Source organism: Melanerpes formicivorus, unplaced genomic scaffold (genome assembly GCF_026170545.1).
Source record: "Melanerpes formicivorus ecotype bairdi unplaced genomic scaffold, bMelFor1.0.p_v2 SCAF_11, whole genome shotgun sequence".
Taxonomy (NCBI): domain Eukaryota; kingdom Metazoa; phylum Chordata; class Aves; order Piciformes; family Picidae; genus Melanerpes; species Melanerpes formicivorus.
In genome coordinates this window covers 16,255,667-16,279,757 of record NW_027142363.1, presented here as the reverse complement: position 1 = coordinate 16,279,757, position 24,091 = coordinate 16,255,667, and the positions used below count along the sequence as shown (strand labels likewise).

At 43.1% G+C, this 24,091-nt stretch overlaps 1 protein-coding gene across 3 annotated transcripts in view; it reads left to right on the top strand.

Annotated features, from left to right (window-relative positions):
• The first annotated feature begins 6,050 nt into the window (after positions 1-6,050).
• Positions 6,051-24,091, top strand: part of POU2F1 (POU class 2 homeobox 1) — a 125,896-nt gene continuing 107,855 nt past the window's right edge. For all 3 annotated transcript variants that reach the window (XM_068144669.1, XM_068144666.1, XM_068144665.1), the window contains exon 1: positions 6,051-6,157. In XM_068144669.1, coding sequence (XP_068000770.1) covers positions 6,094-6,157 — 64 coding nt within the window. In that variant the 5' untranslated portion in view covers positions 6,051-6,093. The remainder of the gene's footprint in view (positions 6,158-24,091) is intronic.

The following is a 24,091-nucleotide window of genomic DNA, read 5'->3' as shown; positions in this document are numbered from 1 at the left end:
AAGGGTATGGTGTTGTGGGGGAGAAATATCTCCAGACAGATTTAGACTTTTACTCCAAAAGTCTGTTCAGACTAAGGCGCTGTAAAAGGTGCCCAGTGTATTGCCATGGGGTACGACTGCCTTGTCACTCTACGGCAACCCCTGTCTCGCCTATATGGAGCAGCATTTTTAGTTCAAAGGGATCCAGGTCCATTCTCTTTCCCCATTTACATGAAATGGGACTAGAGTGGAGCGTGGCAGCCTTTTAACAGTGCCCCACAGCACTGCAAGAGTTCTGCCTGGAGAGTGAAGGACACCGTGTCCAATTGAAATTACAGAGGAATTTGGGGTAGGCAGAATGTAATTACACATTTGGAATTGAAACTGTGAAATTAAAAGGAAATATTCAAGGATGAAGGGGCAGAGAGAATCCCTAATCTCCAGCCAGGCTAGGCTGTGTGCCAGAAAAGTCCCTTTCTGAAGAGGGAATAAGCAAAGAGCCTGTCCTGGAAGAAAGGGAGGTAGAGAATAAAGACAGTGTTTTCAAAAGCACCCTAACTCCAGCTGTGTGTTTGTTTCATAGGCTATGTCTATTCTACAGAAAACCTTGCGGTTGCTAAAAGGCATCAGATGTGTCCCTCTTGGCCCCCTCTTCACTGAGGTCAAAACCAATTTGGTTCCTCGTGTAAGCACCACCAAAGCATTCCCAAGGTCTACAGCAGAAAGTGTGCTGTATAACTGGTCAAAAAGAGTTCAGCCTTCTTTTTAATACACGTACAAAACTGAGTTTGTCCTTCTCTATGGGGTCTGTCAGACTGCAGGCACTCTCGCTGTAGCAGCTGAGCTTCTCCCAAGTCTTTGTTAATAGTCCTCATAACAGAAAATATGATGTGTTTTTAAGAGTTCCCTTGTAGTAAGGGGAGGCAAAGAAAACCACTGAAAGCTTATCTGTGGCAGTTTTGAGTGGCAACTTGAACCAGGCAATTGCAAATCCCACTCCTCAAGAGAACTGAATCAAGTTGTAGGACCCCATTGTTGCCCTTCTTGGAGCAGAGAGACAGGTAAAGATGGAGCAAGCCTGGGAGAGGAACGACAAGAAGATGAACAGGGTCTTTCAATCAAGGCACAAGAGAGAGAATCGCTTCTCTTCTTGGGCTGCTGAGATGCACAAGTGACTTAATTTCTCTGCCTTAGTTTACCATTGTAAAACCAGTGCAGTGATACTTTCCTGAATCTTCTAAGTTGGTGATTTGTGAGATGTAATTGATTACAATTGGAAGATGCTCAGATGCTGCATTGATGACAGCCCCTGGATTGCATACAAAGAATTGATCTAAAAAAAAGTCAGTGCAGCCAAAGCAGCAGAGAATGAGAAGCAGATTGAAAAACCCACCTGATTACCTTTCCCTTTCCTAAGGATGTGTGCAGGTTCTGAATTACAGGATTAAAAAAAATATATGAAAATGAAAAACATGTTTCTTTTTGCTGTGCTCCATTTCTTATTTCCTAAAATGCAGTTAGCTGCACCTGGGATGGGCAGAGCATTATGAAATGGTACAACTTCCCTGCTACAATTGCATTAGCTGGGAGATTCAGAGGATTGGTGATGATTCTCAGAAACAAGAGATTCGGCATCATCCTTTCTTCAATCCAAAGACAACAGAAGAGAGACAGAAGCAGAGCGAGAAAGCAGTCCAGTCATAGGCGAACAGAAGAGTGTGTAGGGGAAAATAACAGACTATATATGCTATGGACAGCCTCCATTTCTCTTCTGCTGTTTGTGCTCACAACTCACAAGGCACGTAGGAAGGGGCTCTAAAGAGGGGGTAGAGCATAATACTGGAAACAGACACCACCAGTGGGTCCTGAGCCTCAGGGGCAAGGGTGGACTGTCTCCTCCATGCTTGAGAATGGGAGGAGGGTGGGGAGCCACACAGGAGAGAAAGGGAAAACAGCTTTGTGGTTAAATACTGAACTGCAAAGCCTCACAGCACTTAGGCCTGGCTCCCAGTCCCACTAATGTCTGCTGTGACACTGGTCTTTATATTGTTTTTGTTCACTTCTCTTCAATAAAGCAGCTACTAATCCTATTTTTCTCTCTCTCTTTGCCTGACATCTCTCTAAATTTTAAAGTTTTTGAGACATGGACTGTCTTTTGCTGTTTATATCAATAGCACACTAAAAAAAAGCCAGCCAGCCAACCCCCCAAAAACAGCAGACTATAACCTCTGGAAGCATTAAAGAGGCTGTATCGGCAAGAGGCCGTCAGTCTTCCTGGGTAAGGGTGTGTATCACACCTGAAAAAATGGCAAACAGCCAGTGGCATAAAGGTAAGTTTAATTAAAAGTGAGACGGTCTGAGTGGGTCTGAAAGTGAAAGAAACTGAGAGATTCCGGAGAAGTACGCAGGAAAGCTTAAAGGGCAAAGAATGACTGCTCTGCAGTAGAAGCCTCCTGCAGTATCTGAGGACCAAAATGAAAGCTGAAGCAAACACGGCTCTAGAAAGCAAGGAGATTCTCCTTAAGGAGAGAAATCTGATGTGAAGAAAACATAATGAAGAGAAGGGACACTGTGTGAGAAAGGCAGCATCTGCGGTTCACATCTGAATGACACCACTGAATTGGAGCAGAGCAGATAATTTTCCTCTTAATTTCTCTAAAAATTAGAGCTGTAGGGGGACAAGGAGAATTTCCTTCCCAATCTGCTTTTTGTTTAAATGCTGCAAATTCTGTTTCTTTTGTCCTCTGCCACCCACCTTAAACAAAAAAAAAAGGAAAAATAAAAGAAGGAAAATAAGGAAAAAAAGAAAAAAATGAAAAGAAACAAAAAATAAGAAAAAGAAGGGGGAAAAAAAAAGTCATTGTCACTGAAACACTAGTGAATTCATTTTATCAGGAGACAGGAAATTCAGAAGGGCCATCAGAGAAAATTTGGGGTTCCAGGCACAAGTAGAACAGGCCAAGCAGTGCTAGGAATGAGAAGCTCTCTGGATCAACATTTAAAAAATGGACACATCTACTGCAGTGCATGAAAAGGGCTTGAAATACTATTTCTTCCCCTTACAGGCGTGCTGATTTTGAACGCTGCGTTGTTTATCACTGCCAGAAAATATTTTTAAAGCAAAATCCCTGTGAGAGAAGGTTCTACAAGGCTGACACGTCCAGTCAGAGAATAGCAACACAGAGTCTCAGAAGGTGCTCGCTGCTATGGCTGTGTTTCAGCAGAGGAGGCAAGCACGTCTGAACCACCAGTGTGAGCCCAGCCTCGCTGATGGCAGCCAAACAACTCAGTTTCCCACTTAAGTCTTTTTGTAAAATGAATCTAGAGTGTGACGCTCCTTGTATCATCTTTGTGTCAAATTATCTCAAGTATTTCCAGCAAGTCGCTCGCCAGACACCAATCAGACACTGAGGCAAGCAATGTCGAACCATAACAGTCTCCGGTTCTGCGATTTTATGATAAGTTTTCAGAAATCACAAGCTATTTTCAGACAACTCACAACTGAAATAGAGGGAAAATTTGTCTGATAAATTATTCATCACTAATGATTTGGCCAGCTTTCCTGGATGTATAGCCACAGGGATGTATGACACCTTGGGGAAGATATCAGATAGAGATGGATTCAAACCAAACTAGAGAAGAGGATGCAGACATAGGTGCAGAGCAAGCTTCAAAGAGAGAGGGAGAGCAGCTGTGACCAAACAGAATTAAGCTCTCTTTATAGCTGGTCAATTAGAAAACAGAGAGCAAGTTAGTAACTACCAGAGAAAAATAAATAACCAGTAGGTACTTGTTTTCAGACAGCTTTTCTTTGGCAGCTGTGGGTTCCAACTAACTGCACAGGAGCTGAACAAGAGCAAAGACTAAATCAGGTGTGGTAATGGGAACAAATTCTCCCCAATGACAAGCTGCTACTATCAGGGTTACTAGGAAGTAGCATGCAGGACTGAGAAAAGTCTATGGGTTAGATGGGAAAATACAGGGGAGAATATTCAGCGTAGGCAGGATTAGAGCTGTGCAGAGTCTTAATCTAGGCAGCTCTTTCTCTACACCTTTATCTGCTGTGGTGCAGCCACTGTGTGCTGCAGTGCTGGTATAACCTGGCCATAAAAGTGGATTAACTGGCCTGCAAGGATCATGGCTGAACAGGAGCACGACAATATGCCTTTGTTTACATGTTCACTTCTGTGAGTGAAACACCCATCTTCATGAGACAAAGCACTTAATTACTGACACCGAATATCATCAAATAAATAAGCAAGAGTGGAATTAGTGTTAAGGGAAGGGGTTTTGCCCTTTCACAGGGCAGTCTATTTCTAGCAATGTTTTTCTGCAGTATTGTTTTGTAGCAGGGGAAAAAAAAATCCCACTAACAGAGGAACTTGTTTTTAAATAAAAATGTTAAAATTGCCTTTCTGATTCAGCCCTGTTGTCTCCCTCCATCAGCCTTTCCTTTTGGCTCTGCCCTACCAATGAACAAAATCTGCCTGATACAACCCATCATTTCTCCAGCAACAGCATGCAAGAATGGATCCTTGACAGCTTCTCTTATTCTACAAGATTTTGAGCCCTCCCCCCCCCCCAAAAAAAAAATAATAAAATGTCTTGGACTCTGACCTGTATGAGTTAATGACTCTTGGAAATGTTAAGAATCCCTAATGAAAGCCACTCTATAACCACCTTCTGCTTCTTCTTATTGTTGTACAGTTACAAGCTCAAGGATAACGTGTATTTATGTAACATTAAGCTTAGGAATTTAAGTTTTATTTTTACTCTGCTAAATCTGTCAAGAATAAGCAAACTTTTGCCGCTCCGCCTGTTCAGCTGACGGCTTGTCCTGATTTGGAAGTTTTGAATATAAAGCTAATTTTAATCTCTTTTTTCCCCCCTCCCTGCTAATGAGGGAGACGTGAAGCCCAACTCATGTCTTGCTTCAAGGTGTGGAAAATATGTGGAAGATGGAAGAGGATAAAATGCTTGAGATACTCGGAACGAGGGGCACGTTACAGAGGGTTTATCAGAGCATCGCCTTCTTTGCAGTTGCCCTTTAAGGAAAAACCAACCTCTGCTCATGCACCTTCCTGCACAGACAACTGCAGGTTCTGTAATGTCACTTTTTCTGTATGCAGTGCCTTTCTATTCAGAGGGGGTTAATTTTGCTCTGAGCTTGGGGATACCTGCCGTGCAGAAGCAGTTATGATCGGTATTTTATTTTCACACAGCCACTTGCAGGTACAGCTCTTTTCGAAATGCCCTTTCAGCCCAAGATTGTATTCGAAGACGTTGTCATCTCCTCGCCTCTCCTCAACTACCACCATTAACTATTTGCGCGGCTCCTCGCCAGTTTGACCGCTGAACAGCTAACGAACGCAGGGCTTGAAATGCCCACTTCAGCTGGGAGAGGCTCTTCCCCGCCGCTTGTCTTGTCCCTCCACCGTTAACCCGTAGCGACCTCCGCTCCGCCACGAAGCCCCGCCGCTGCAGGAGGCGCAATACCCCACCCCCCCAGCCCAGCCAGGGGTGGGCGGCCCGACACCAAAGGCGGGGAGGGGGAGACAAGGCGCCCTATACCTTACGCCCTGTGCCATTCACCATTCCCGGCCACGGCCCGGGGGGCGCAGCCCGACTCGCTCCCGACGGGCGCCCCCGTGCGCAAGCGCCCGCGCCCCCACCCCCCAGCAGAGCGGCGCGTGGGCCTGCACGGAGGGAGACTAACTGAGACGCCGCTGCGCGCGGCACGACGGTTTACACGTTAACGAGCCCCCGCACAGAGGTGAAGGCGAAGAGCCCAGCGCACGCGCAGTGGCGCACGACATGCGCCCTCGGGGGGAGAGCGCGAGAGTCCCTTCTCTCAGCGCATGCGCAGCGCCAAGGCTCCGCTGGACGGGAAAGCGGCCGGAGAGAACGGGGGAGGAGGGGAGAGAGGAAGAGAGCGTGCGCAGGCGCAGAGCAAGGCCTCGGCGCCGTCGGTTGGCGCAGGCGCAGCAGGGTGGCGGGGGAAGGGGGCGCGCGGCTGGGGGAGGGGAGGAGGAGGAGAGGAGGAGGAGAGGAGGGAGGGGGGCCACGAGCGAGGGAGGGTTTATCGGGCGGCCGATTTTGGTTAAAATATTCAAAATGGCGGACGGAGGAGCAGCGAGTCAAGATGAGAGTTCGGCGGCGGCGGTGGCGGCAGCGGCAGGTAATCATTACTGCATTTTACATATTCATATTCATACTCGCACACGCGGCCCCCCCCGCCGCTCGCCCGCCCCGCTTAGCATAATTTATTAGTACTCAGGATTATTATAATTAACGGCACAGGAGGGAGCGGGGAGGGGGGGGGAAAGAAGGAAAGCAGCCTCCCCGTGCGGGGAAACACACATACACACACACACACATACACACACACACACGCTCCCTCCCTCGCCCGCCCGCTCCCTCACTCGGAGTCACACTCGCACCCGCCCGCACGCCGGGGCACCGGCGCCCGGGGCAGGCACCGGGGCGATGGGGGGCGGCGGCGGCGCGGGCGGCGGCGGCGCATCGGAGAGGCGGTGGGGTTGGGGTGGAGAGTCGGTGGGGGCTGAGGGGGGGAAGCCGGGAGAGGGCATGCATCCCCGCACCCGAAAGCGGTCGGAGGTAGCTGGCCGCCACCCGGCCGGGCTCCCCCCCGGCCCGCACGCCCACAATAAAAGCCGCTTTACATATTCATGGCGCGAGGGGGGATGCTGCTGGAGCGGTCCCGACGGAGGTCGGGGAATTGGGCACGGCCCGCCGGGCTCGGGGGAAGCGGACAGCCCCCCAAGTAGGGTAGGGTACCTCCGCCGGCACGGCGGCGGCAGGACGGAGGGGGCCGGAGGTGCTGGCGCCTCGGTGTGTTGGGTGAAGGAGAAAGACTTGGTTTCCTCATCTTTCCTTTTATTAACCCCCCGCCCTCTCCCGCATCCCCCCATCCCCCTCAGCTAGGGTTATTTCCCCAGAGCCTGGGGCCTGTAGACATAGGGTGGATGGGTGCGGATGGCCTCGGGGAGGGGTGGGACGAGAGCGTGGTTTGGCTTCTTATTTAAAGCTCCCCCTGCCCCATAAAGGGGAGGTTAAGTGTGGGGTGACTTGGGGGGGTGTGGGCAAAGTTTCTCCGTGCCCGTCTCCGATGGGAGAGGCCTCGTGTTCGCACCCCCAAAGGCTGGAGTTGGCACGGCGGTTATTTGCCCTCCTCCCTCCTTGCCATCCTGCTCCCACAGCCCCGAGGGCTTGCGGGGAGCAGGATGCTGTGGTTCCGGGGCAAGCCCCTTGGTTGCCAGGCACCGCACCCGTGTCCTGGCGCCCCGGGTGCCCGGGCAGGGGCGGGTGGTGGTGCCGGCAGCCCCGGCGGGCTGGCACTGTAGGGGTGCGGGTCCCGTCTCTCTCCCTCGCTCTCCCCCTCTCCTCCTCATTTGAATAATGTCTAATTCGGGGAGGTTTATATTATTGAAATGGCCGCCTCGCTTTCCCCGCCTCTCATGTTTAGTAATTCAGACCTTTAATAACAGCCACTCAGAGCCCAACGCCGTGTTTATATTTTACATTCGCCCCATGTGCTTTTGTGGTTCAACATGATTCTTCTTTCTCTCTCTCTCTCTTGCTTTTTTTAAATTTTCTTGGCAACCTACAGGGCCCCAAGATCAAACCCAGGCTGTGTGAGGAGAGGAGGGGGTAGAGCTAGGCCCTGGCTCCTCTGGCAGGCGCCTAGGCCTCACTCTGCTGCTTGATTTATTTACTAATAACCAAAATGACCCCCCCATCTCCACTCCACCCCTGCCAGCAAAAACAAAACCCTCCTGGGGCTTGAACAGCATCAGATCTGCTCACAGATTCTCCAACGCTCATGTCTTTTAAATAAAGAGCTTATTTTTAATTTATAGCAACTCAAGACTGTAAAGCTGTGCCTTTCGTATCAGCTTTTCAGAGGCTTGGGCAATTTTGGTCCCTTTGTCCTTGATTCTTTTCCTTAAAGGAGAGTTGCTTCTAATTTACGTTTCCGGGCATCAAGAGAGCTATAGAAGACATCCTCAAAATCTGAACAGCTTTCCTCCTCCCTCTGAAGACAAACAGAATTGAATACATTGAGGATAATCTTATTCACCTTCTTTTTGCTTAATGTGGATGCAGTTTAACAGTGCAGTGTGTCAGATGCTTTTGTGGCTGCTTGTATCTTTGGCTGTTCTGGGTTGGTTGGCTCTTCCCCCCCCCCCCCCCCCCCCCTTTAATTTAGATTTGACTTTCAAGACAGAAGATAACTACTAGGAAGGCAGTACAGGATCTAGAGAGGAAGATGAGGGTGGTGGGTGGTTTTTTTTTTTGGTGATTGTGTTATAAGAACACCAAGTGAAAATTGAAATTAATCCTCTTAAATTGTCTGGAGTAATTAAGTTTTAAACTAGGTATTAGTCTACTTAGAAAGAAAACAAATGGATTAGTTTATTAAAAAGAGGCAGTAATTTAGAAAAAAAAAAAAGAAAATATTTATGCAGGGATGGGTTTCAGATAAGGCTGTGAAGGGTTTCATTAGTGACCATTGTTTTCACCCTGTGGAGAAAAAGGACCTAACAGCAGGGTACTTCAAAGTAGCAGTGCCAGATTAGCATGTAAACATCTTTGAGACATGACTAGGAAGGGAGTTCACATACAAATGCAGATGCTGTATTTTGTAGCTTGGTTCTAATTTGTCACCAAACACTACTCTGCAGCTAATGGAAAGCATTTTGATATTAAAAAAAATAATGACTCAGATTATTTATCCTCTCCCTTCCACCTTTGTGAAGACAGGCCTTGAATTCAAGAAGGAAAAAAAAAATGTGTAGAAGTGGTAATGAGGCTGTTCAGGTGACTGACTGTTTCACAGACCAACAGCACAAGGCTGGCTGGACAAAAAGCAGTAATATGATTTCATGCCTTAAATAGCATATGTTTTTGCACTCGCTTCACAAGATGTGGTCAAGCCGATGATGTCATTGGCCAGAGGACAAGGTGCAGTTAATTTGATTTATTGACCTGGGGTGAGGTGTAGCACTGGAACATTCTCATAGGGAAACCATTTATCTGAGGACAATTTCCTTTATAGCAGCAATTTAACCACTGCTGAGACTGTAGATATTTTATCCAGCATTGCATCTTACAAACCAAATTTCTTTGTTGCTGATGCTTTAGTAATTTTTATAGAATGGAATAATGGACAGTGGCCTTGTGCAGTCTTCTGGCCTAGCTGGGGTTTTTATAACTCTGAATTCAGGAATTTACATGCCCAAATGCAGATACATTTCTCTCAGGCATATATTTGTGTCTGTGTTGTAGCTTAAAATTTTACTGGAACACAATGTGGATAAAAACGTGTCTTCAGTAGTGAAGTCCACAGGCAGCATGTTAGTTGGAAGCCGCTTTTCCCAAACCCTGGGTGTCATCCTCACTTGTTGGCTGGTGCTGAGACTAGTGTGGGTATTGCTCTTCAGTCCTGAGTAAGGACTTTTCCTGTTAATCACTGGTGAGTGTCAGATTTTAAGCTGCCTCTTGGACTTTATCAGTGGTGGGAGGGAGTGTAAAAGAAACTCTTTTTACTTGCCTTACCTGGCTGTGGTGAGAGTGGAGGATTATTCTCCTGTTGTACTGCTTCCTAATTCTTACTCGGGAACGTGCTCTATTTTGGCTGTCCTTTCGGCTTTCTTTTTGTTAGGGACAGAAGGAAGGGCTGTTCTCCCCTCAAAATAATTCCACTGTCTGATTCCCTCTGCTCGGTTACCAAGACGTCTCTGCCCTTATTCTCTATTCTTTTTCAGAACTGACCCGCACTTACAAGTGTAGCTGATTGGCAATAGTCTAAGCAGTGTCATTAGCCATGCTGCCGCATGTGGAGCACAATTGGAAACGTGTGTCGCTATCGTGATTTCACAACTAGAGGAGCTAGAACTTATTTCCTCACTTTCTAGGGAGAAAGGGGGAAGAATGAGAACTTCCCACCCTGTCATTGTAAGAGGAAAAAAATCTGAGGTTTGATGTCATTAGCAATTTCTCAGAGGTTAGCCTGCAGTAGTAATTCAAACAATAAGTGTTAACACTGACTTCCTGATGCTGAATGTGGGTAGCTTCTGAATGCTTGTCTTGGCAAGTAATGGTGATGGCGTCTTGAGTTGCTTTGACAGAATCAGTGAGGTAGCCTTTGACAAAGTCTTGTGCTAAACCAAGGAAGCACCAGCGTATTCTGTGTTAGGAGTCTCGTAGTGGTGTGTAGAAGCGTTACTACTGCTCCATTATAATAGCATATTGCTGCAAAAAATAAGCTTTTGAACACCATTATCACTTAATGTTTCTCAAACTTCAAGTAGCACATCCTTGCTGTTTTCTTTTTGTTCAGGCTTGCAAGGATGCAAATGATTTGGGGGAAAACATTTTGTCTGTGCTGTCCAGAATATTTTTAACCGATCTGTCATCCAGCTTCTTTCTGTTAAGTAGTGCTCATCTCCTTCATAGACATGTTTGTTTTCTCTCTTGGCTCTCTGGCAAACTTGTGGTAGTTTTTTTGTAGCATGCAATAAGTTTTTATTTGTTTTCCCCAAATTTTGGCCTCTGTGGAGTTTGGCTTCAAAACAGGCTACAGCATTTTTAATGCACAAATCTTGTCAGTTAATTTTCTTACCTTTTTTTCCCCTTTTCTTTCTAGTGTTGTTTTCTATTCCACTCAAACTGTTGTTGCCTGTAGGACAATAATCATGATACTGATACAGCTGACAATTAGCCAGCCTCTGCTACTTGCACTTACTGCTTTATTTTTATCTTGAGAGAATCAGTCACAGTCCTGGCAAATGACTGTCTTTCGTGACATATGTATTTTCCTTCTCTCTGACAAAGCTGTTGGCAAAAGAAGGTGTTGAACAAAACTAAGCATATCCCGTTTGAGACAGTCAAGTTGTACTTAGTTGTGGTGCTTAAGCTAGTATGTGGATGAAAGAGTATCTCATGTTGCTGGGTAGATTTACAGTACTGGCTGTTTACTACTGCAGAGATTTGCTGCTTTGTTAACAAATTTTCCCACTCTTTTTCCTGATGTGCCACATTGTTGTACAGGGCAGTTAAGTGTGGAAGATAGATTTAAGGAAAGATGCTGGTGTGGGTTAGTGTGTATTAAGTAATTGCTTGTATTTCAGTTGAAGCTATTGGACAATTGCTAATCTGAGAAAAAAACATGCACATTGATGTGTTTTCCTTTCAGTAGTTTTTGTGTGTCAAATTCATTGAATTCTGTGAACAGGCCCTCATGCTGCTTCATGCACTTTTTTTTTTGTAGAAGAGGTAAATAATTTAGGATCTCAGTATTATTCCTTTCCCTAGTTTTTTATTTCACAAGTAGCTAGGAAATAGCCACATTTGTTAACCCAACTCATAAATTATACATCTATATTGCATTATAAAGTATGAACTCTATAGTGCATTACTAAGCCTTTGCAAAACTTTCCTGTGGACTGCTATTGGCTAATTGGTTTAGTGTTAATAAGCAGCACAGTTGAGTGATGATGTGTTGGTTTGGTATAGAGAATGTACTGGGTTCCGATCCTGAGTTTATCACCAATTTTGCTTGCTTTTCTGTGGTGTAATGGGGAATTATAGAACACATTTTCACAGGGGCATTGCTGGAGGAATAGCTAGCTAATATTTTGCAGCTTGTCTGAAGAGTGCTGTGATTCTTCTGCTTTTACATGTAGTCATCCAAGCTTGGGCCCAAGTTAAGCTTTGCTTAGGATGTTTCACTGCTGGTGCTGTTCATGTACTCTCATCAGCAATGAAGGCCTCCTGTTGTAAAGGCACAGATTACTGTCAGGTCTAAATACGACGTGATGTAGATCTGCTGTAGGGTGTTGCAGTTCAATGACTGTTTAAATCAGCTTGAGCTTGTTCTCATCTCCCTGTGTGTTCCTGCCCCTTTCCCTGCACTGGTGCAGATGCTTGCCTGGTTCCTTTGCTGAGCTAGTTCAGGGAATTACATTGGCAGCAAACAAGCCTTGCCAAAAATAATGAATAGTTTTTTTGTTGGTTTAGCTCTCTGAACTGACTTACAATGAGATTAGACAAATAGCAGGACCAATCAAGAAAGGGATCAAGAAGCACACATGTTGACCCTAGTCCTCCCATAATTTCTTACTCTCTGATGGCTTTCCTGTTGGCATACATTGGGAGTCAGTCATGCTCTCGGCCATGTGATCCTACCACTTACTTGGCACCTGTCCTAGCACTTACTAGTTCCCAGGATGCTCTAGTTTAACTTGTTAACCTGTTGGAAAACTAGTCCCAGATAATTTTAGATCATCAGTTTGTGAGCTGAAGTTGGTTCAGCAAAGGCCTTGAAGTGCAAGAGAGAGAGGGCAGAACCATGAGTGGAAATGGAGCAAGTGGAAAGAAGGAAAATAAATGAAGTTTCCTGTTTTCAAAAGCCACAGCTGTATTGTACAGCTTTGCTTTTAGGTTGGCATAAACCACTGTGAAACTACAGTTGATTGAGTTGGTGAACTCAAGTTGATGTAAAATGGTGCTGGCCAAAGGGAAGTGGTAAGAATGTATAGCCATGGGCACTGTGTTTAATGTCCTGTTCTAGCAGCAGGCTGCACATAGATCATTGCGGCCAGTGTTGAAATTGCACCCAAGTAAAAGAGTAGCTTAGAAACCAATAGATGATGAAAATTTAGCCTGGTTTCTGCAGTTGTAGGTGTGATTGCATTAATGGTAGCCACAGCAGAAACTCTTAAAATTGTGGCTAGGACCTTTAAGTGGCTCCCATTATTTTAGTGTTGCTTACAGTGAGACATCTCTAAAAATGTCTGGGGCTTAAAAGGACATACTGACAAAAGTACTTGGGCAATCACTTCTGCTAAATTTTGGACTGCTATCCCTGTAAAGCAGCCTTTAAAAAAACCCCACAAACCACCACCACAAAATACTGCCCCATCCCTCCCCGAACCTGCAAGATAACTGCTTCAGTCATTTAACACAATCACTTTAAGACAGATTTATCTTTTCTATAATCATGATGTTGTGATAAGGAACCTTCTACTTATAACTTCTGGGAAGGAGGAAAAAAGAAAAAGAAGTAAGATTTGACTTTGGAAATGAAGTAGCATATATGACATGTTTGACATTGTATGCCAAGGCATGACATTTTGGGAAAGGAAGATAAGAACTTAGAATTTACTAAAATATTAAATACAGTTGATGACTTAAAACTTAAGTGTGGAATAAACTTGTTGAAACAGGCTGGAGACGTGGCTTCTTTTTTTGCCCCCTCCCTTTCTTTAAGGGCTGGTAGGAAGTCACCATCATTTTTGCAGTGAGCTGCTTCTCTACTTGTTCTCTTTGTCCCTTTGATTCAGTTTTATTTGAAAAATACCATGTGACTTAGTAATTTGTGCCTGACCATACCAGTGTGAAGTTGTGGCTTTATACTGCTTGGATGTAGCTGAGAAGGGGGAAGTATACAGTGAGCACAGGTAGGAATGACTCAGCTGTTTGAATCAGTCACATCTACATGATTAGTTAATACAATCTACTGACTGAGCAGGGAGATTCAAGTTTCTTCCAGGAATTCTGTTGCAAAGATGCCTTTCTAATTATTCATAATTTTGTTTCTTAGATGCTTATTTTTAGTAGGTTATCACTTTTTCATTTTCAAGTGCCGGATTATATAGGTAGTTGAATTTGCTTATTTCTAGGGCTGCAGAAATATGGCTATGCCAGGAAATGTTACCTCCCTTCCCTGCCAACTCCTCTGGAAGTGTTTCCCACCAATCCTCAAATGCAGTGCATGTACACCCAACTGCATGCATATTTGACTGGGAAAAAGTACCAGAAAGCTTGAGTTGGAGATGTTTTTTTTCTAGCTCTGCTTGTAGCAGTAGAAGACATAACTGCTTCTGTCTTGGAGTTTCTTGTTCCTCTGCATCTCCTGGTGGGTCTACCCATTTGGGTACTGTCTAATCCATTTCAGCTAAGATTAGCTGGGCTAGTAAAGACTGATCTAAGCTGCCCTAAAGTAGCCCAGATAATTCTGATTGAAATCTATGAGTGAGGGATTGTCTGAATTGCTTTGTCATCATACCTGAGGCTACAGTTCATGTTACAGTTAATCTACTTTAAGGGTGGGCTGCTGCCAACACGAAGTGGGAATGTAGCGAGTATTGGGCTGTCACTTTCTGGACTATTGTCTGTTTTGACAAAGCCTGTGTAAAACTGTGTCCTAGCTTCTGGCAGAAATGGGTTGGGATTGTGTGGAGAAACTGGAGGTAGGAGGCCAAAGGGAGCATTTGTTTCTGAATGAGGGTGTCTGTTCTTAGTGTTAGAAAGATGTGGTCCCTTTCAGATTTGTTTTGTGTGCTGTGCTTTTTTTTTTAAGCTTTCCAGTGCTATGTTTCTGGTTTTATTGAATTTATGTTGAGCCAAAGTTACACAATATAAATTATTACAAGTACTTACAGCAACTCAAGTGAAGCATGTGATTTACAAGTAATTTCTCTTAAACTGACTTTATGGTAAGATTATCTTTATTTACTGTTCCATTTCAGTCAGAACACAGTTATTTTCAGCAGCTTATGGTAACAAAGCTAGCTAAGCTTGGGAACTTGGGAGTCTCTTTCAGAAAGGAGAGAACTTACTCTTATGCATATTTATTTAGTCTAAGATCTAGTAGCTTCTGACTTCAACTCAGTCACACTGTCTCACACAGGAAGTTGTTTGAATCACATCACTGCTAACGTTTATCCAACCATTATTTTGTGGCCAGGAGAATTTCTCTTTGGTTAGAATGGGTGTGCCAAAGTAGGGAAGACACCATCAGCTGCCAGGCTGCACTGTCACCTATCAGATTTTGACAACCAGTGCCCCAGAAAAAACACATTGAAGTATCAGCTGTTGGAGGACAGACCTCTTGTCAAAGCTCTCCAATGAAGACACAGCATGGAAAAGTATAAACTAGAAACCTGATCATTTCCCACAGTTGATTTGACTTGGGTTTTGCAAAAAATTTGAGTTTTTTTAAAGTTGCAGAATTTTTTTAATGTATCTTAAACTATCCTTTGCTGTTTACTGTTTTTTCTTTTCCCTCCAGTATGTTAAGTTGTAGAAAGAAGAGCTAAGCAGTCTGTTGTGTGTTGTTCTTCACCTCTGGCTCAGGCAAGTGCTGAGCTGCAAATTCTTGGCATTCAGGAATGTAATCAAAGGAACTGTCCCTGTGCTTGCTCTCTTTTACACTCCTTTCCTAATTGTCTGGTGTTGGAGGAGGGTCAGGTAGATCTTTGGTCAGAGTCAGTACGGTGATTTTAGTATTCTCTTTCAAACAAAGCAAGCACCTTCCCTCTTCTCAGGGCACGTTAAGTTTTACATGTAGCTCTTTTCTTAGGCTGCAGTGCTCAAGAGCACCATGAAAGTCCAGGAAAGATGGTGTTCCTTGTCAGCTCTGCACATTTCCAGCCCTGGGAAACAATTAGGGGATTGCTTTAAGGCCATTTGTACTAATTTCTGCATTCCTACCAGGGAACCAGATAACTGGCAGTTTGTTTTACCCTTAAAACTTGTGAAGATAAGGGTAAGATAAGAGGGGTGCTAAAAATTCAGTCTCCGTTACTACTTCGTAGGAAAGATCCACAAGTGAGCAGATTCTCAACTCCTCAAGACTCACTGAGGATCTCGAGTGTGTTTTGAGAATTATCCTGCAAACAGGGACTGCAAAAATCTGTATAACTTTTGGAGATAGTTTTATTTCAAGACTATACCTTTTCTCAATACAGTGGGAGGCAAAGGCATTGTAAAAACCTCCTCTCAGTTATGACAGGTAAAAATGCTTTGTTTGGAATCTAGCTGCAACATGATTGCACCTTTTGTGGTTCAGTTGGGTGGTACTTGGTCCACATATACTAAGGACTGACTAAAGCCTAGTGCCCTGTAGCTTCCTGAGAATGTCCTTCAGCCATGCCTGAAAAAGTACTCTGTTAATATCCTCAATATAGTTAAAACTGAAATTGCTCCAGGCACATCTTGTAACATGTTTTAATAACAGCTATAGTAAACATAACTATTTATATCCTTTAAATTTAGCTGATAGTTTATAACAATGTATTTAAGTTGTGATTCACTTAAGTTTTCTGTAATTGTGGAAAGCATTTACTATATGGAAGTTGAATAAAGGCATAAAGAGAATACTTAGAATAGAAGGTCGCAGAATCAATAAGGTTGGAAAAGACCTCAGAGATCATCAAGTCCAATCTGTCACCCAACACCTCATGACTAACTAAACCATAGCTCAAGTGCCATGTCCAGTCCCCTCTTGAACACCTCCAGGGATGGTGACTCCACCACCTCCCTGGGCAGCACATTCCAATGGCCAATCTCTCTTTTGGGGAAGAATTTCTTCCTAATATCCAGGCTAAACCTCCCCTGGCACAGCTGGAGCCTGTGTCTTCTTGTTCTGGTGCTGGTTGCCTGGGAGAAGAGACCAACCCCCACCTGGCTACAACCTCTCTTCAGGTAGTTACTTGTTTGGTATCTTAAATATTCTAGCCTTTTTCAGGTTTTTTTTGGCTGGGGAGAGAGATGAAGGACAGGTAGTGTTTCTTTGTGGTCTCCCTAGTCATGTTTGCAAGTGTCATGGGCATCTCTAAGGATCCTAGCAGAAAAAAATTCAGTTGTTGCTTCTGTTATAATAGTGATAAATTAATAATACAAGAGAAAACATCATGTACAAAGGTGGGCCAGCACTGAAAACTTCTAATTTCCCTGTCTACTATTGACATTATCAAAAGTTAGATTTAACAGAAGGACTGCTGGGGAAAACCTAAAGTTGTATAACAAGTGCCCTAAAGGCTTTTTCTGTATGCGCTCAGAGAAGACACATTAGTTGCTTAAAGGATCAGTTAATCTGTCAGTCTGTCGAACAGCAAAATTAACTGCAGGCACCATGGTATTTTTTTCCATTACTTATTAAGTAGTAGTTTAATATTGTGTGATTAGATAGAAATGCTGTGTTTACTAATGAGGGAAGGAATGTCATTGCCATTTGTTATGTATTTACATCACAAATAGATCTGTGCATTGTATAATAGACAACTGAAGAAATTTATACTCAGAATTGCAGGGAAGTTGAGAACTCTGCAGTCCTGATGTAACTTGCTTCAGGTTTTATCAGCTTGCTGTTTTCATTTTTCTGAGTTTGTGACAGTTATCATAGAATCAACAAGGTTGGAAAAGACCTCAGAGATCATCAAGTCCAACCTGTCACCCAACACCTCATGACTAACTCAACCATGGCTTCAAGTGCCACGTCCAATCCCCTCTTGAAAACCTCCAGGGATGGGGACTCCACCACTTCCCTGGGCAGCACATTCCAGTGGCCAATTACTCTTTCTGGGAAGAACTTTCCCCTCACCTCCAGCCTAAACTTGCCCTGGCACAGCTTGAGACTGTGTCCTCTTCTTCTGGTGCTGGTTGCCTGGGAGAAGAGACCAACCCCCAGCTGGCTACAACCTCCCTTCAGGTAGTTGTAGACAGCAATAAGGTCTCCCCTGAGCCTCCTCTTCTCCAGGCTCCAGCTCCCTCAATGACCTTCTTAACTAACTAACTGTGTTTTATGTATAAGAACATATGCTTATATACACAAGATACCACCAAAGGCAACATCTGTTCCTAAGACTCTTCAAAACATGGAAGATTGTTACTTTCTTTACTTCTCATTGGCATGGGCTAGATTTATGCACTCAAGAATTCCTTTAGAATGTGTTCTCTGTAGCCATTTCCCACCTACACTCCATACTCAGAAGGCTAGTTAAACTGGGGGTATTTGTTGCATCGTTGTTCAAGTAGTGATCATTCTTGGTTGTGTGAAGTAGTATTACGCAATCACTGAAGACAGAACTGTGGGATACAGCTGTCCACTAAACTCTGCATTTGAAGCTCTTCATTTGTTTGTGCTCTTTAATCTCTGATATAAAGTCAATTGTGTAGACAGTACAGAGTGGGAACTGGAGAAGCAGATTACATTAGTACTTCTGTCCCTGAGTAATTGGTAATTGGTGTAATTGGTTTATTTGTAGTAACAGAGAGAACATCCAACAAAGGCATGAAAGCAGTGTAGAAATGTTGTGCAGTTGTTTAATTGGTAACTGGGACAGTTTTGTTTTCTTAGAAGCTGGAAAAACATATTGACATGTTGACTAATTACATATGGTAGTGTGGAAGTGTTCTCTGGTCCAGCAGTAATTTATGACTTGCTCTTTAGGAGCCATTGAGGTAGCAAATAAGTCTACTTTATACTTTAATATGACAAAGTTAGTTTTCAAGTGTTTTCCTTCATGTGCCTTTGTAATACAGAGCGGTTTCTTTCAACAAATGTTTGAGATTGCAGCATCAAATGTGACATTTGTGCATGTTACACTTAATGGTTAGTCACAAAAGTCATTGTGATCTGATAAATTGTCAACTGCTTCTTTTTTTCCCCTATTGGTAAGGATTTCCTTTCCAAAGCTTTTTTATTTGTGCATAGTGAGGAGCTGGGAACTGTAGATATTCCTTATGTAAAAGGAGACTGTTTAGAGGAAAAGCAGTGATGATCTACTCTCAGGCTTTTCTTGGAGCTCTGAAGATTTGAGGCATTGCTTTTAGCAAGTGCATGAAAAACTCACAACTGGTGTTTGAAGACCCTGCTGGGGCAGCCCTTAGAAGGAACTGTGGGCTCTAAATGTGGAATATGTTCTTTATCAATTAGTTCTGCGCTGTGTGACGGTTCAAGTTTGACTATCTCACTTTTTGAAATAAAAACATGGTGGTTTAGTGCATTTTTTCTTTTGTGTGGGGTTGGTTGGTTGGTTGGTTTGTTTGTTCTGGGCTTATTTTTTGAGGTTTTTGCCCTCAGTTTGATTTCTGAACAGAGGTTTGTAGTACATGACTGCAGTCACATGCATAGGAGAGGAAAGCACAAAAGAGAATTACTCTACTGGATAAACTATGGAACACTGTGGACGAAACCCCAATTTTTTTCAATGAGCCTCTTTTTATCACCTGTATACTTATATCAGACCTTTTCATGTGTGCCTAAGTGTGTAAAAATTCTCACATCAGGTGAACAAAATAAGAGGTATTGAAAAGGCAATTTGCTTACAGCACTATCTTATTTCTTGTGTTGCTGACTGGATTTGTGTTTGAATAAGAACACTTCTTTTGTGGCAGCACAGGTGCTCCTTGATTCTGCAGTGAAGGCAGTATTCTGTGCTTGATACTAGCTAGTTGCCATGGCAACAATTATGATGTCATGAATTCACTACAGTGACTTCACTGCGGTGTATTTTATCTTTATTCTCAGGTTTTTTCGGATGTTGCTAGCAAACCACGAAACATCAATGTGTGATGCTATGACTTGTTTATTATGTGATAACTATGAATAGTGTGATCCAGAGCGCTCTCTCTCAAAGTAAGCCTAATTGCTGCTTACCTTGAAATTCACCCCCAGAGTCTGGGAAACTGAGACCTTGCATTTTTATTTGTCTGGACCTGTTTCAGTTATACTAGCAGAGTTTGCTGATAAGAATCAAGAGGAAAATAGATTTATTTTTTTTTCTTCATCATTCAGATTCAATTCTTTGCAGTTGAGAGAAATGTGTGTACCTTTAAGACTGAAAATGTGAGAGGGGCAGTGTCCTGTTATTTCTCTTCTCCCACCGTAATTTATTTGCTTCTGGCTTGCCTTTCTCAGTCCTGTTCTTTTCTGAAGCAGGTGAAATGTTTTCTTAATCTCTTTTCAAGGGTTTGTTGTCCTGCTAATTGTACCAGGAAAGTTCCTGCCCATCAGCCTTTGGAAATGGTCATCTGTTTTCCGTTCTCTGAGAACTTACATATTTCACGGGGTTGTGCACCCATTTCACAGGTAGCAGTGGCTCTTCAGTGTGTGCTCTTACCCTGTCCTTCATTGTCTTCTGATAGTCAGAGCAGTATTTAGCATTCTTCATCTATTTTTCAAGTTATATGACTTCCAAATTTAGCCCTGGTGGAAATGCCAATAAAAATATTGAGTTTAACTGCATTTCTTTTGTTGACATAACTGTGTGTCTGTTCAGAGCTGGCTTATTGGTTTAACTCAAAGGTTGCCTGGGCCATCTGACTTTAACACACTGTGCTATTCACTGATAATATAAAGCAGTGTGCCACATAGCTTTTAAAAGTTTGCTTCCTTGGCACCTGAAAGGTTCTTCACCTTAGTTTGACAGAAGTGGTTTCTGTGCATTACAGTAGGGCCTAAGTATGTTGTTCCAAGTGTTCTGAAAGCCTTTCTAATAACAGGAAGAATTGTAGGATGTGCTGATTTCTTACTGTGGCTTACTGCTGCTGTTGTCATTTGCATGAAATTGTACTGAGCCATTTAGATTAAGCTAGATTTTTTTTCTTCTTCTGAAGAAAGATGGAGACTTGAAAAGTGCACGCTAACAAGTTGGTGGCTGTCATGGACAGTGTCTAAGGAAGATGAAAAGCATAACAGGATAATAAAAGTTGCTGTTGTCTTTACACTTTTTGTCTGCAGAGCCTGTCATGTATGATAAGCATGTTGTGGAAGCTGAATTCTGGCATGTGGCAGCTACAGTTAAGAACGTGATAGACGTTTTTGTTAATGAGCTACTAACAGAGCAAACTGCAAAATACTGCTGCAGGTGCAGTTCTCATCACACAAGTGTAGAGGTCTTGTGCTTGTGCTGGTTTGTGGGTAACAGCTTCTTTTCTTTAATTGGCCCAACTGTGCTACTGGTGGGTACCTTGTGCTAAATTCTCTAAATACTTTTTCAAAACAGTAAATGTTTTATTTGACTATAAATACTCTAATTTTACTATATTTTACCCTATGCCTGTGCACATGGAGGGTTTTTCTAATTTAAGAGTGCTGGTGTGATTTGATTCATAAAGCTTTTGACCTTTAGAATAGAATAAACCAGGTTGGAAGAGACCTTCAAGATCATCATGTCCAACCTGTCATCCAACACCACCCAACCAAGTAACCCATGCAACCAAGCACCCTATCAAGTCTCTTCCTGAACACCTCCAGTGATGGTGACTCCACCACCTCCTCAGGCAGCCCATTCCAATGGGCATCACTCTCTCTGTGTAGAACTTCCTCCTAACCTCCAGCCTAAACCTCTCCTGGTGTTTATGTGATCCTCTGAATAGGCTTTTGCAATTTTCCCCCCTATTAATTTCTAAATACTTAAGATCTTTTAAAAACTTAGTGTCCAAGATGTGTTTTGGACCCAGGTGATCTCTCAAGGTCTCTTCCAGGCTGGGCTAGTACAGGATTCTAGGATCAAGCTGTTGGAAGGAGTCACAGCTTTCTTAATGTCAGACATAACTGCATGAAAAATAGCTAACTCAAAATGAACTTTATAGTCCTATGAAGATTAGCTCATTCAGTTCCCAGCAGTGTTTATATGAACGATTGCTGCATTTAGAAGTAGTATTATGGCAGTTAATACCAGACTGAGTATTTGTGGAATTTGAAGCTTTGGACTGCAGGTGTCTTGGCAATGAAAATTCTTCTGGAGAAGTGAAAGGAGAGTGTAGAAGGTTTTTGGAATGCTTAGAACAAGTGATTACCTCTACAAATGTTCAGTGAGTGAAAACAAAAAGAAAAAGCAAAGAAGTTTTGCTGTGTCAGTCCCTTACTCTTTTATTAATGGATGGACATGCAGCCTATCAGCAGTACATAGATCAGAAAGGACCCTGCTGCAGTTTCTTTGAAGTTAACATTGAAGAGAATGGGATGATGGCATGGGAGATAAGCAGCCACAACACCCCCCCCCCCACTACCTCCTTCACCAACTGTCTTTTAGAATTATTAAATGAAGCACTTTAAACTTGCAGTACTTCTTTTATTCCACTCCAAGTTCTTCCATGAGAGACAATTATGTTCTTGCTCCCTGGGACTCAGAAAAGAAATAAGCTAATTGGAATTGCCTCAGTTAATGCTGTTGCTTCTGCTTTAAAAAATAGCATATAACCAAGGCAGTACATTAGTGGCTAGTTCACATTACAGGCTTCTACATGCTTTGTTTACACAGAAGGACTAGAAGCTGTCTTAGCAGTTATTACTGCTACTGGTGGTGCATAGGAGAATGACAGGATTGGTGGAAGTACAGCAAAGTAATTAGCTTGCATTTCAGTGGCAGGTAGTGACTTGGGGTTGTATTTGTTTCATGGACTAAGACTAACAGTGGCTTTCTGGTACTTTTTTGGCTGCAGCTTTGAAGACACTTTCTCCATGTCAGCAGCTTCAGCAGGATTTCAGTGAAAAAGAGTTGAAGTACTTGGATGGGTCACTTTGCAGTGCCTACCAGAATGAGATTTGGCTCAGAATCTGATCACATGAGATAGCACTTAACAGTAGAGGCATGAGGGGCTGCTTGCCACTGTAGTTCTCTACAGTAGTGAAGAGTTAGGAGTCTAGAAGTGCCAGGGAAGTGTTTCAGGGATGGTACCTGGTGAAAAGCTGAAGTTCTAAACTTGGTCCTGTTCACTGGTCCCTTCTGACCTAGTAATGTATCAGTCATTTGTCATCACTCTTGAATATCAGGTGACCTAGCTCACCAATCATTTCCTGCTTCCAGTCTATGGGGGAAAGCTATGAACGCATCACAGGTAGAGAACCTTTTTATATGTGGCCTGTTCTCTAACAAAAATGCTGGGTTTAGAGGGCAGAGTTTTACTGGCTTCGTAAAATTGCTGTGTGTCTTGCAAAGACCTGTGTAGAAAATTGCATCTATCCTTTCAAAAAGTATTTGAAATTTAATGTTTTGAAAGTAATCAGGAGGATTTTTGTCAGTATGGGGTGCTGTGCTTAGCAAGCATATATTGAAGTTGTTTGCATTAAGTGGGAGCCACATGAAAACCTTTGTGACAAATTTGTAAATGGAGATGGTGATTTACCTCCCCCCCCCAGCATCCATGGTTGGGAGTGATGTGGGATGCTGGAGTGACATGGTTATCTTGGCCTCAGCAGGCTGCCTGGCTCCCTTTTTCTGCAGCTCTGATGCAGATTACCCAGCAGTCCTTGTGCTTTGCTATGATCAAACGATACAGCCCTCTCAGAAAAATGTGCTGCTCAAAGCTCTGTGTGGCTCCTGTAGCCAACTTGATCTATACAATGGGAAATAGGAAAGCCTTCTTTATCTGATTAAGCAGCCAACTTTGGCATGAAATCTCCTTTTTAATATCAACTTGCTGGAAGTGCTATGACAATAAAAATGCCTTTTTTCACCTCTTGTTGGGAAAGCAAAAAAAAAATTGATGCTTCCTCGTTTTATGTATTACAGCCAGAGCATTCTCTGACATTCTTTGAGTTTAATCATCAGAGGTGATACCCTGGTTGCACTTAAATCCATAACTTTTCCACTCACTATTAACTGTCAGCATCTGTGCTACTTGAGGGTGTTTTCATGGTGATCTCAACTATTGTTTCTTCTACTTGCTATATTGGTGTTAAATGAACTGATAATAAAATGAATCAATAGAGTGAATCATATTTCAGCAGTGACCATTAAATTACAGGCATCGAATAATCAGTTTGGGAAATTACTGTATCTGCTTTGGTAGTGAAACATTACCTTCCACACAGAAATCTAGAAATACACCATATTGCCTTTAAAAATTGAAGAGTATTTTTCAGCAGTTCCTTGATAAAGAACTTGCCCCAAACAAGGAAAAAGTATGATAAAGTTGTCTGTATAAAAGAAATAAACATAAATAGCATAAATAGATCTACTTCTCTCCTCCCCCCCAAAAAAAAAGGTATTGTGAATGTATCCCTGAGACTTATCTGCTGAGGTTCCTGCTACAGTGTTAGGTGGTGACTCAAGTGGTCAAGTTTGGCTTTCATCCCAAGTAGCAGGCATAAAGCAGTGCTCTTTGTTTCATATCCAGATTGACATGCAGAGTAAGCATTAATGAACATTAAAATACTAGTCTATGTTCTGTATTATTGTAAATGAAAATCACTGGTTGTAGCTTTGCATAAGAAGGCCCCATTTAGTGACAAGCAATCCAGTATTTTAAAACACTGCATTTGCAGCAGTGTGGGCTGCCTCTTTAGTAAATGGAG